The 14849-nt window shown below is 42.6% G+C and overlaps 1 protein-coding gene across 1 annotated transcript in view; it reads right to left on the minus strand.

The window, feature by feature from the left end:
- LOC113137710 (calsyntenin-2-like) overlaps positions 1-14849 on the minus strand; it is a 191864-nt gene that overhangs the window by 77478 nt on the left and 99537 nt on the right. The window contains exon 3 of the mRNA XM_026319561.2: positions 2621-2816. Within this exon, the coding sequence (XP_026175346.1) occupies positions 2621-2816 (196 nt within the window). The remainder of the gene's footprint in view (positions 1-2620; positions 2817-14849) is intronic.

Raw genomic sequence — 14849 nt, forward strand, 5'->3', positions numbered from 1 at the left:
CTAAACAGAAACAAAATGAACATTTACAGCGTGACGCGTGGCTCTTTAATCAAAGAACACTTGTTCAGTGCAATTTGTTGATTTGGCAAAGGTCAGTTCTACAATATTGTAGATTAATTAGTGTTTCATTAAAGACTGACTGGAGCATAAACAGACTCAAGACGTTTAAGGTGAATTCATTCAAGCTTTGCACGTCGCTGACAAATCTGACTGCAGCTTCCGCAGCAGAAGGCAGAGGGAAGCAATGTGGTTCAGATCTGTAGGCTGCTCTGACTCAGAAAGACCATCATTAATGTCAGTGTTTGTAAAGCCTGCTTTGGCTGTGTTTTCTGCCAAAGTAGAAGAATATACCACTTTAATGGCTTTCTGGGATGATGCATATATTCAAAGTTTGACATGGCATTTTGAAGTGGAAGCAGTGTCTTATTTGGGAGCGAGAAAACAACATTTCATTCACACTGAGAGACAGATTTGTGCGTCCGGGGCAGAGAACGCATCCATTTAAGAGAACAGAAGCAGTCTGACAAAATATTCAAAGACTGGATTCTGTAGCACAGACAGAAAGACTGACAAAAAGGGACAGAGGACAGCGGGGGAGAGCGGCGCTGTAGTCATTTAGGGAAAAAACATATGGGAGTGAGAAATAGGGCAGCAGCCACTGAGGCTAGAGGACAGAGAGAAAAGTTTAAACTCATCCCACGTCACTTCTGATCCGCTGCCCTGTCCTCTTCAGCTGCACATTTTCTTGAATGCCTTCCTTCTCTGCTGTTGACATGTCATGTGTAATTTTAGCACAGCCTCAGGCGTGACTCTTCCTCCATGTTAGCTTCTCTCTAAATCAGACTGAGCAAGTGAGCAGTGTGGCAAAAGGCCAGTCTCATCCTTTGAGAGATGCCAGTGAAAGGACAGGCCATTTAAGGTGTTCCCAAATTCACTTCCCCTCCAGCATCCACTTGTCTTTACCAACCACGTGAGGTCTGTGTCACAGCGGGCGGTACGTTATGCTGATAGAAAGGAATGTGCTACAGGAAGCCTGGGTATTAAAGAAAATAAAATATTATCATCAGAACAGGTGTTGGGACCAGAACGGTCGCCATGGTGACCATTAAAACAGAGAGATGCTAAAAACTACAGAGACCAAAATAGACTAGAAAAAATCCAAACCAGTCAAAATAGAATACAAAACAAGTGCAGGGATCCAAAACTGCGAAACAGGTGCAAAATAATGCAAAACAACAACAGAATAAACAAAAGATGCAAAGTGAACACAACATGTCTGTGCCCATGGGCTTATTGTCTCATGGCGTGTGACTATAAGATACGTGTTTGTATTATTTCATACGCTACCTATGAACAGAATGAGGGAAGTTTTGAATTTGTTGAAGTAATTTTCCAAACTGGAGCACATTTCTTTGAACCCCTGCCATCCATTGTGCCCCCCCCCCAATCCATCCAAAAGATTCTGAATATGCAAAACAAACGCAGATAGCAAGCAACCATCATGCAACAGTAAATACAAGTTATGCTCCACTGATTTAAAACTTCACCGAGGCTTGAAAACCCCCGCTGCTATAATTCCAGTGTGTGTCATTGTGTGTGTTTGTGTGAGCATCTATGAAATAGACAAGATGATAGATCCCTGTGCTTAGCTCCATTGTTGGCTGAGGTGATGGGATTCAGCAGTAACACGGCGAGGAGACGTGCAGCATACAGCGGTCAGAGGCAGTAGTCTGAAAGGCTATGTGGAGAGTAATTTCAGACAGAAGCTGCTTTCAGGAGAGCCAACAAGTGTGACAAATTGTTTTCATCACTTGACCTCTTTAAAGTAGTCCACCAGTGTTTGTGGAGGTGGGTGCGCTGTGTCTGCGCTGGCATGGATGGTTCTCGGAGCAATCTGGGATCAGGTTGTGGCCAAGTGGAGGCAGGAGGATGAAGAGATGTAGACCTACTGTAATCTGAGTGTTATTTGTCTAAAGTTTACTTTGAGGTCATGTGCCAGGGGCTTTTTCCAAAGGCTTTATGTGAAAGTCTATTATTTTGAAAGGCATCTTTGCCTTTCAAAATAATAGACTTTGATAACGACTAAGTGGGAGGAAAGGAGGTAGAACTTTAGCCTACAGTTTTCTGTTCAGTGTAATGTTTGACATTATGAATATAAAGTTTACACTGACATTATGAATATATAGTTTATGTACAAATACCTGTATTGATTAGGATCACACAGATTGTCCCCATTGATCCTGGAAATCAGGGCCATGTTTGTGTATCCTGATTCACAAAGATGGATAATGCTAATTTAAAACAGGCTCATGCAAAAATGCAGCTTCACACATCTGATGGATGCACATGGATATTTCTGCTTTTTGCATGAAACTACATTGGGTTTTAAACATCTGGGCCCTGATGTGTTAAGTATCAGCTCAACTCAACCAGACATCTGTCGACCTGCCCTGTTTTAAGAACTACTGCTGTACCACCTCCTGATTGTGCTTGAACCTGGTGTTGATGTTGACTCCAGGTAACCCACAAACATCCTTTCCAGCCAGGTTTACATTTATGCTGCACATGTACTTGTGTATTCTGTCAGACCCCCTTTGTTTAAAGCGTCTGTTTTACTCACTTGTGGGACTTCTTGCCTTCTGTGCCACCGGGACCCGAACCACAATCGTGAGCCTGGATGATGAAGGTGTATTCCTTTTGTAGTTCACAGTCCACCAGCCCCCGGGCCCTCAGCTGGCCCTCACCAGATGTACCGTTGAGAACCACTGCCTCGAATGGCGCCTCCAGGCCGTGGATGTTGAATGCACAGATCTCCCCTGGAGAGCGAGGACAAGGGAGGGAGGTAGAAGAGAGAGGAAGAGGAGGATCGGGTGAATTCAGTGTTAATCACAGTCAGTCAGGTGAAATCCTCGTAGGGAACGAGCGTGTGTGTAAATTAGGTCAAACACATGACAGTCACATTTTCATTTTGTAAGCTCTTTACAGCACATTCACTGGTCCTGCAGTGACCAGCTAGTTGTTCTTTAGCCTGAATACCTGACCCTCAGGTAACATGATAAGAAAATATAGTGAAGAATTACCACGAGAGAAATGAACATTCATTTTCCTACAGACAATTGTAGCACTTCTAAAGTTTGATTCAGCATGAAACTGAACCACAAACACTAAAGATGAACATCTTTATTTGAAAATGTCTTGTTCTTTTTGTTCATTACAAATCCCAATGCACATTTTCTGCAGAAAACACTGAAGCACTGACACATCGAGGGTATCATTAAAAAAAATTACATGGGAAACTATTTGCGAGTTTATTAAAACAAATCAAGTACTGATGTAGAAATCCAACAGACAGAGCAGATTACATGGAAACAACGTGGTCTCACATTTAGTCAGTACATAAATATGTTTTATCTATTACTGTAAATAATGTTTTTGATTGAAAGCTTCCTCCTCCTCTTCCCAACATCCCTAAGTCGATGAAATGCCATATAAGTTGTGACATTATTAGAGTTTCACTGGGGTTTCCCACCTGTTCAGTAACCTTGAGGTACAAATATAATGTGGAAAACAAGATATAGTCAAAACTCAGCAGTGCAACCCACACTAGAGCTCCATAAACGAATCAAACTCACATTCGTACCAAAGGAGTTTCCAACAAGCCGTCTCCTGTAACTGTCCTTGTGGAAATCACTGCATGTAGACATTGTCTGTAACCCACCAAAAACAATACATAGTGCACCATAAACCTGCATGAGGCTCAAATAAAACAGCTCCAAGCCAGCCCTGCAGAGAGACAGAGGAGCAAAATCCATTTAAATATAGAGTGAGCAGCTGACAAGAGCAAAACAAAAGAGCCGAGAGGCAGCTGACATTTATTAGACGGCTGTGCAAAGACGTCCATTTGTGGACTTTTTTTCTTCTTCTTCTTCTTGGAGAGATGCTGTGTCCCCCCCGCACACGCACACGCACACACACACACACACACACACACACACACACTAGTGGGATTTCAGGAAATCACTTATCGTGCTGGGCTCACACGCTGACCTGTGACGGCTAATTGCACTGATATCACTTAAACTAACAGCTAAGACTAAATTGGATTCCCGAGCAGCTTTGTGCTTGCATTGCTCCTGGCAAGTTCTGATAACAGTAACTTTATTTTCTACCTCCTTCCCCTTTCTCCCCCCTTTCATCCTGTTTCTGTCATAATCCCCTCCACCTCACCTCACCCACTTTGCCCTCCCTTCCTGTTGGGGCAAGGACTCTGAAGTGACAATTTGCCCACAGAGCAGCTATAGGCAAAATGTCAAGGAAAGAAAAGGAGGAGAGAAAGAAAGAACACAAAATGAGAGAATAGGGAGGACAGTGTTTGTCCTCTCTCTGTACTGCCTGAACCATGTCTTATCAGAGTTAAATGGGCCCCCACACTATAGAGGAACATTACTTGCTGGGGAAAGGAAAATCATACAATGGCAGTGAGCAAACGGTGTGTTCGATGGGGAGTGACGGAAGATGCAACAGTCTCCATGTGCGTCTTCTCTCATTTGTGTCCTGCCATACACAATAGGCAAATGGATAATCTATCACAGGGTGTATCAATCCAGTAGATGCAGACAGGTGCAGAAGCTTCCCATTAGGGCGAGTATGCTGAGGCTGGGGGGCCCAACATGCTTCTTCAAATTTAATTGTAGCAGGAGGGGGAGTGGGAAGAGGGGTCGAAGAGACCACAGGAGGAGGACCTCTTCCTTTTAAGACTCAAATGAAACCCCAGACAGTCCTGCAGGGCACCAGACCTGTCTCTCTTCTTTATCCTTTTCCCTGCGCCTATCACTTCACTCCAGACCCGATAAATGTTCTGCCACCCGCAGAGAGGCAAAGATGGCTGGTGGAGGAGGGAAGGACGAGGGTGGAAGAACGAGCCCCCGGCGGCAGCAGAGGAACAGATGTTGGGTGGCTGGCACTTGGCAGAGGCACAGAGCTCAGAAACGCTAATTACTGCGCTAAACTGTTAGCTAAATATGTGTCTCCATGTCAGATTAGAGGTAGATTTACAGTCAGAAGGAACTCTGTCTTCGTGGAACAGGACCATTTAAACCAACAGAGGCAAACTAATGGATATAGATGCTGCAGTGCTAAGATTTTCTCAGTTTATTTGCAGGTTTTCATCACCGTTTTCTACTTTAAATGAACGTCTGTCTATGAGCCAGTGGAAACGTGCGCCCAAACACCTAAACTACTGTCCTGCTGATGTCAGGAGTCAAGCGGCATCTCAAGGGAATCTGGCACCCGTCCACGCTAGACTATCTTTGAGGACACAGAGCTCATTATCAGTGAAAGCAGAGCCTCTTTCCTGGCAGCGATGGCCTGTGTTTGCAGAGCTGAAGGAGTGTGACAAAATATCGGGGGCCACAGCGCCTCGGGGGCCCCAAGTTATTATCAAAGCTGACAGAGCATCACTGATGAGCTGCCTGCATCTGAATATACACAGGCTGTTTTTTGCTGAAAAGGCACTCTCGTGTGTTCTATAAGTGCACAGATATGTGAAGCAGCTGTTTCCCGAGCGTTTGAGTAAGAAATAAAAGTGGGGATATCAGATGGGAAACAGTTGCACCGCCGAGACGAAGAGGAGGAAGAGAACGATGCTAAGGCAGATGAGACGAGGAGCCGAGGAGGATGGGAACATGTCCACTGCCTTAGGGCAGCTCCAATCTCCCTACTGGAGAGTGACCAAAGCGCAGGCATGAATACACAAATACACATTTACTCAAATGGTGCCAGTTCAGCAGCTCTAATCAGAGCTGACATGCCTTTCATCCTCCTACTATTGGAAACACACCAGACAGACAACAAGTAAATCAGATTACTGGATATCACACTGTTACTGAGCACATTTTGGATCAGGTGTTGGTTTGCTGGCACCGAAATGTTTGTACTGACATTATCGTAATATTTTCCCTCGCTATTATTAGTAAATCAGCCCTGTTTGAACAAGAGTTGCTGTCTACTGTTAGGTTTATGCAGTTGTCATGGTTTTAATTTGGATTTGCCATCAAATTGCCTCTTGTATTATTCCTCTGCATGACCTGCTAATTCTCTTTTTCATTTTAGTCACAAAAAAACAATCACACATCCACAAGCACTCTGGGATACACGGAGACACACTCACTCACACACACACACACACACACACACACGTCCAGGGCCACTCAGCTGCAGTGCAGAGATAGACTGTTAGCCTCATAACTCTGCAGAGGGCTGAAATTGAAAACACTGTAATTACACTCGTCATGAAATTAGCCGGCTGAGGAAAAAACACAATTGAGAAGCTGTCCATTTTGGAGATAAGGCTTAATACTAATCAAGCCTGCATGTTCTGACTGGAGCGCATAAAACCTGGAGTGGTATTTGTTCACAGTGTGTGTGTGTGTGTGTGTGCACAAGTGTGTGTTTGATGGGGAATTTTTAATTAAAGGCATACTTTCTCCACAGGGGTTTTGACAATGGGAGGGGGTTTGGGATGATTCACTCGACCCCAGTGTTGCTGCATCCCCACCCTTTTCTCGTCTCCTCTGTTAATTACATTAAAGCCTCTTCTCACAGAGTTAATGACGTCCCACTGACTTGTAATAGAGTGAACACCCACCCTCTGTGTGTGACAGAAACAAAGACTGGTATCCCAGTGAAGGGTGGAGGACTGGAACTGTCTCAACTTCCCATGTCAGGGCAGCAGTGATGTTTTTGGAAGTTCTCGGTTCAATCAAACAGTAAATATCAACCGGGGTCAGGCATGAAACATGGACATGGAGAAACAGGAAAGAATGTGTGTTTGCATAAAACTGAAACAGGACAAAGGATAAACAGAAAATAACTTATTATATATTATTAAAATGAATTAATTCCATAGTTGTCCTGACATAACCAAAACAATGGTCATAATTGGTGCACTACAGACTGAGATATCCTCTCTCTTCCTAATGACAAGCTGGTGAGGGAAGTGTGGGTAGAGGCCAACAATCCTCCACTGCAGTGGTTCTCAACCTTGTCTGTGTCTGAAGCCTTAAGATAAAGCAACGTGCACTTACGATCCTTCGGTACAAAAACTTCATGAGTAGAGAAAAGTAAAAATAAATAAATAACGATGATGTGATGTTTGAGTCTTCTTACATAATAATCATCTATCTAATGAATTCAGGAAAACAAGGAATACTTCACAATATCCAGTTCATACATAAACACCATGACGCACGTCACAACCATGTCTCTGTTAGACTCTTCCTCACTCGTACATGCACATACGTGTAAAATGATGTGTAGTTTATCTGTCACCAGAGTAATATGTGAGTAACAATGTGCACCACCACAAAGTGAAGCAAATCAGTGCAGGTTTCATGCAGACCAACACCACTGGCAGTGGCTTTTAGAGCAAATCCCAGTGCCCGTGTGTTTCAGCCTCCCCTCTACAGGCGTTTTAGTGGACGGCAGCATTTCAGGGCCTGAAAACATCAATGCTATTTTGTCTTAGAAGCTTCAAAGGTCTATTAGCTCTGCCAGCTGTCTGCAATGCCATACACCCCCCGCTCACAAACCCCAGTGGGCGACGTGTCAATTACTTCAACCTAGAAATGGAACGGAGCCAAAGCTGCTGCTGTGCAAGCGTCAAACTATCAATAACAAACTGGCATCTAGTCCAGCACCAGCTAAACATTATAGAGTAAACACCTCAATTTAATCAGCCGGTTACGTGATGGTTATGTTTACTCAGAAACAATTGACTCGACACTTTCAACCCCTGAATAATCATGTTTCACAACAGTGACATAAAAACTGATCAGTGATTCCACCACAATGAATGACCTTCCTATTTCTTCATAAGGTGTAAACTGTATCCATAAAGCCTTAATTGGGAGGGATTTTTGGATTTAATTATGAATTACAGCATTTTTTGTGCTGTGGATACGTTTGTGCCTTCGTCTTTGTAAAGTCTGAACAACCCTCTGTGATATTTCGATGTAATTTCTAACACTATAAGGCCTCATTGTCTGTCAGCATGGAAAAGCCTATTGTGGACAATGGCTGGATTTAGAACATTTACAATAAGTCTAAGCCTGGATTGTATAGGTTCTCACACCATTGCATACTGATGCTGGATTACATTTAGATTATGTACAGTTATGGTCTGATGCTGATAACTAACTCTCTTAGCCCCCAAAACACAAGCCTGCTGGTCCATCTTCTTTGTCTTATACAAAAGTGAATGAGAGTCACTTTCTGTTTTTTCGCTTCCAAATAAAGAAACCAAGAGGGGGAAAACTTAAATATAAGCAAACGCTGCCAATGCAATCACATTAAACACAGAGAGAAATCAATAGTTTCTATTTTCCAATTTTGTTCATGGAAATGGCCTCAGGGGGAAGCATGTGTCCCTGTCTGAGCAAGGCCAGTTAGAGTTCAATGTGTTCAAATATCCGTATCAGAGTTTATGACCCCCATTAATGCCCCTGAGGATGTTCTTTGCACAGAAGAGCAACATGATGAAACAAAGACCACTGCCCCTCTGACACTTTGACCACGGACAAGGTTTATTAGATCTAAGGTCAACAAAGCAGAACAAATCTAACAGAAAAGTGCACAGCAGAATATACAGTATGTGCAAATTTAATTGACACCCAACTTTTCCTCAGAGAGGAAATGCAGCCTGACTGTACACTGAGTACATCTTTTCTAATTAAAAATTAAAAATTCTAATTAAAATTGGTTCAGCCCACAATCACATGCAGTTTCAATGTGTTTAGCAGGGCGACAAAACAATAAATATTATATGTACATTAATAGAAGTGGTAAAATTCCTGCCCATCATAGTCTTTACTTCCCTCAAGACAAGACAATTAACCTAACCTAATTAACCTGCACTGACCGGGACCAACGCTGGTGGTGTTTGTTTTCATATTAAAAAGCAGGAAAAGCACCTCAGTTTTTAAAACTCAATGTGGTTATCAAAGCTTCACGTTAACAGCCTGATAAGTTGAATAACACCTGACTCAAAGGTAATAAATCCATTAATTTAAAAAAAGACAGCCAATGTAAAGCTTCACCTAATATTCCGTGCAATTTTTACACAAGGCGTCACCTGCTGCCCTCCACGGAGCTCAGTGGAAAATGAAAAAGTCCGAGTTTCAGAGCTGCGATGAAATAATTACCCCACTCCACATTATGTACTGCCACACTGCCCAAATACAGGCTGAAATCCTGCCATTAAGCTATCGATCATCTTAGCGCATGCTGACGGCTCCGGCAGCCAGGCCCAGCTGTTCACCATCATCACCGCTGAGTGTTACAGGCTCGGCTCCAACCGCACAATGGATGTGGCCCCACTCAGCCTGTCTTAGTCTGCTCATGAGTCAACAAAACCTGGGACGAGGCCAATATCAAGAAATCAGGCTTTGTCCAGTGCATTCAGGGCTAAAATCAAACAGCAACACAGGAGACACAGATGGATGCTGAGTTATGTTTTGATTTTTGCAAATGCAAGAGAAAATGGGTTTAGCAGAAAATCAGTTACAGTACTTGGGGTCATTACAGAATCACGGCCGCATCATGTCCCAAATGACCAAAACACAAAATGTATGGTAATCTTGTTTACGCTCTATTAGGGGATTTGAGAGAGAAACAAGATCAAAATGTTGATGCTGCCTCAACATGGCCAACGTATCTCTGGTGTATTTTATATGTAAATTGCTAGCAGTTACATCACCCTGTGCAGCCAAAGCGACTATGAGGCAGGAACCGATCCCTCAGTGGACTCTGCAGTAATAAGTGCATTAGGCTGGCGGTGCAGGGATGGCTGAGTTTGCTAAGAAGCTGTTGCTGTAGACAGTGAAAAGACGAAGGCCTCAGGTGACACCTGCTTCTGCTGCTGGCAGTGTTTACGTTCGGGGGAAACACAGGTGGATGAAACCCAGGATGGAGGAAGTAGAGGAGGGGATGAGGGAGTGAATACATGTACAGTGTGTGTGTGTGTGTGTGTGTGAGAATGGCCACAGAGAAAACATCATGGGATGTCCCTGGAGAAGACTCGTGAAGGATTATTTCGTACCAACTCCCTGGAGAACTTCAAGGCGCTGCTGATGAAGCAGCTGGACAGATATGACGGATTTCTAAATGATGACATTTACTCAAATTGGCTCATCATTCAGTAAACGGTCTTAGTCTACCCAGTGTGTGCGACCACGACAACAGGATTAGCGGCAACGTTGTGTATGTAGGGAATTATGAAAGGCCATCTCAACAGCAACAAATGTATTGAAACCATATTTGGGGACGAAGTAAAAAAAACAGTATGGAAACACACAAAATGCAGAAACACATCAAACATCTGGGATTGAAACCTGTAAAATCACAACAAAAAAAAGTCAGACGCATTTTGTTTATCAAAAGTGCTTAGAGGCAAAATGTTTTCAAAACCCTCATTGGAGAGAATTTCACACGAAGACAAGCTGTGAAAAATTACTACTTTTTCCACCCAGGTCTTTTGGCACCAGTGGGCCCCCATCGCACTCTGATACTGTTCAAATTGGGCCAGGGACCTTGGAATATGAAGATACGGCAGCTTCTGCCAGAAACGTGTGTGTGTGTGTGTGTGTGTGTGTGTGCGTGTGTGTGTGTGTGTGTGCGTGTGTGTGTGTGGGTGATTGTGTTAAAGCAAGTGAGAACAAAAGGTAAGAGATTATGGGAGCAACAATACACATCGCAACAAAGCCCCATGGACTCGGCTTCTTGCTGTCTACACCTGTTTTTCTACGGGTGTGTGTGTGTGTGTGTGTGTGTGTGTGTGTGTGTGGTGGAGGGAGGAAGAGAGACATACATGTAGTGGTATAAAGATTAGTAACAGCTAGTCCGATTTGACCCCTCGCTGTTCCTACAACCTGTGCCCTCTCCTGAGTAAAATAAAAGACGTGGTCTCTGTGCTTTCTAGTCCCCGGTGTGTCCTTGCTGCTTTCCACCCCTGAGAACCTGCGCAGACTGACAACACTCTGACTGACTGGCCAGCCAACACAAGCAGGAGAATAGCTCTATCCCACCGATCATTTATTCCTCTCAGTTGCTCTCTCATTTATTTCCTTCATTCACTCGCAGCCATTTCTCAGATTCAGCTTGTTATTAAGTGTCTGTCATCTGTGCCATTTGTCCACAGCGCCTTCATTTGCCCTTCACATCATCCTTCCCTCCATCTTTAGCTTCACCTTGCTGGAGAAATGGTGCCTTGTACTCTGACTGTGCGTTTTGTGCTTTTCTTGCCTATTTAACCAGGTATGTTAACGAAGTGCATCTTCATTATTGGTGTCTAGACTACACCATTTACCTGTTGATGTCAACAGACAAAGTTCAGTTTGTTTCAAGTTTAATTACAAACCTACTTTCTCTGGCTCTACCTTTTCATTTCCTTTCAATAACGGCAAACATTCAGACCTTGAGAACATGCTGATAGACTATTCTTACGCTGAAAAAGAAGTAATCTATCACTGATAACTGCTTCACTGTGGGAAACAAGGGCCTGGAAATCTTTCTAATATCCATTGCAAACGTCTCCAGTGTAGTGTAGTGTCAAAATGAATGCCCGTGAATTCATGAAGTCCTGAACACTGATGTGTGTCAGAGTTTGCTGTGCTCCTGCTGTCGTTTCCACTTCCACATTAATCACTGTTTCCTGTTTGCTTCCTGTTTGCCGAGTCGAGACCCAAACCCGACCGTACTGATATTCAAAGCACGGCCGCTACCGGCGCAAAGCGATTAAACCAGGCAACACAAGAAATCCTTTTTCCCTTACAGCTGATTTGTGATTAAAACACGTCCTCTTGATAAATCAGGGGTCACGTTGTGTCGCTTCCCTTGCTGGCTCCACATTACAAGAACAAGGTTGATTAGCACTGTAGACAAAGACGAGGAAAATTTAAACTTAGAAAAGTGCTTAGCAAACTTCTGTCCCAACGACACGGCGACAATTTGTCTCAATGAATAATTGAAATACTAAAGTTTGTCCCTACGCACCATAATGTTGACTAATGCAGCACTGACAGAATCACTAATAAAGCCGGTGAGTGTGGCCTTTTGAATTGGTTTGGTAAGCACTTTTCCTCTGGCTGCTCACACACACATATTTAACTAAAGAGAGAAGATCCCATGTGGAAGCATTGGATTCTGCTGTAATGGACCTGAGATTGTTTGTCATCAGAACAAACTAATAAAACTATTAAGACTAAAATATATTTGACCTGCTATCATCACACCTTGTTGTTGCTTGTTCTGTAATACAGGTCTTTTATGTGATAAACTCAGATTAAAGAGTCAGCTTTCAAGCTTTCAGCCTTAAGTGGACCATTAAGTGCTTATAATGCAGTATGTCTTATGGGAATAGTTTTATTCCCATAATGCAACATTATCTCAAATCAGCTCGGGATAATGACCTTTTTTTATATCACAAAATGAAATAGATTACACAGGTCCAGCTGAAAGACGGACTGATGGGTGAGATGATGGGTCATTTATCCGTCATTAGACCGTTTTTACCATAAAAGCACCGTAAATGTTCCTTTATAATAACTTAATTATTGTAATCAAATGAGGTGCTTCATCAGACACTTGTGATCGAGAAGACGAGAAAAGGCCAGATAGACTTTTTTGTTGCTATTACAGGTCACGGTGCTCACATGAAGCCAGGGCGAGTGAACCTTAATGCAGAGAAAAGAAGGAGCAATGATTTGGCTTTTTGAGATGGACAGTGTTTTATTTTATTCCGATTCCTTCCTTCCTTCAAGATGCAGAATGAACTGAACTAGCATCGAATCAATATACGTTTAATGTGAGATGAATTTAAGCTTTGTGTAACTTTATAAAGTTTGTCACAACCAGGTATCCGTAGTTGGACAGGAAGAGCAAACTGCAGTTGGAAGTGATCTATGGCGTGGAGTACCTTTAACTATACCACACACACACACACACACGTACGTCACAAAAAGCAGTCAACATGGGAACACACACACACACAGGGCAGGTTGATATGAGGATAAAAGCATAGATGAAACTATTATTGTATGATAAAGGTGAAAACCAATAGATAAAAACTCCTGTATTTCCATTAGCCACACAAACAATAAGGACTGCGTTAGAATAGCACAGCAAGGCTCGGTCTTTCTCCTTGACAGAATCAGTGTATCTAAAACCATCGATATTTGTGATGTAAGAGATGCAGATATTCTTGGCAGGGGCCTTCATGACACCCTCAACCTGCTCCACTCTCTCTTTCACTCTCCTCTTCCTGTCTTTCCTCCATCTCGACCAGCCCCATTCACCTGGGAAGGTTCTGCCAGCGAGCCAATTAGCTTTAGCACTTAAACAACCCTTACATTATCTTTACTGCAGCTTTTCAATACGCCACATTAACTACAGAATAGATGCTGTCAGCTGTTCTGGAAACAGCCATAGCTAAAACTGAGCCACAGGGCCTGAGCCACTCAGGGTAACTACAGACAGAGATAATGTCAAATAAAGCATCATTTTGTGAGATAAAGTCAAATGCTAATTTCCCACTTAAAGCCATAATCATTAGAATGTAATAAAAACAGAATGATATCAAAAGTGCATTAATGGATTATGCTGCTGGTTTGTTTGACATTTGATTAAAAGGCACCTTGTGAGCTTTTCCTGTAAACAAACAAAAGTCATGTGTTCATTATCATTGCGTGTATCCTTGAGCTCTTAAAGTGTTGAACGTATTTCCTGACTCATAAATCGTTTGGGAAGTTGATGTTTACATCCATGTTTATTCACACAGACGAAATGGGGACAATGAAAAAGTGTATTTTAAGCAGAGTCAGAGATCAATAATAAATGTGCAAATAGTCATTAATATAACAGATGTACAGTATATCTGTATAAAATATTCTGCAGATATTACACACTGGTTCAAGAAATAATGGTGTTGGTAAACATGGCGATATGGTAAATTCCCACATTTTACTAAAGTAAAGATCATAGCGATAATGTGGGGGGAGGCAATAAAGTGCTTCTATTTCAGTGCCTGGAGGTATTTTTTCTTGAGTCCATTCACCTCTGTGAGCTAAGATAAAGACAGCAGAGGTCGTGTTATGAAAGCTGTGATTGCTTCCTCTTGCAGGAGGCTGGTTTCAGAAATAAACACATAAAAATACCCAAAAGAAGCATGGACAGAAACTGTAAGCACGCATAAATAAATCTGGTACTATTAGAGCTGAAAAATGCCTTTAAAAGTCAACAGATTACAGAGTATTAAACAGGAAAGCATCCCATAATACCACTAAAATATGTAACAATTAACAATTAAAGTAAAATCCAAGTAAAGTGTGAGGTCTAACGTCTTTAGCTCTCTGGACTATTTATGGCCCATGTGTCAAGAGGAAATTAATAACGCATGTCTTTCTGCGTTCAGCAGATGATAGGAAGAAGATGAAGCCCTAACTGCAAACTTGTTGGACACTCCTTTGATGCCTGATCAATACTGAAAAAGATAATGAGAAATGCTTCATGCATGTTAATGCATCTTTACCGCAGACCTGTTTCTGTATTTCTTTGAAATCCACCTTTCTTGTGGATGAGACAATATAATCATAGTGATGTAAATCATGGGCCGGTCTGCACAAACATCACTTGTGGTGATTTTCAGTCATTTTCCTCTGAGGGTATTACCACAGCAGCCAATTTGTCAATTTGTTTGGAGCTCCTGCCCTTCACCATCCACTCCAGCCACATGCATGTGTCTCTGTGTGTGTGTGTGTCTTTTCACTCCACAGTATTTCTCTGCAAATCTACGTGTG

Source organism: Mastacembelus armatus, chromosome 13, assembly GCF_900324485.2.
Source record: "Mastacembelus armatus chromosome 13, fMasArm1.2, whole genome shotgun sequence".
Lineage (NCBI taxonomy): Eukaryota > Metazoa > Chordata > Actinopteri > Synbranchiformes > Mastacembelidae > Mastacembelus > Mastacembelus armatus.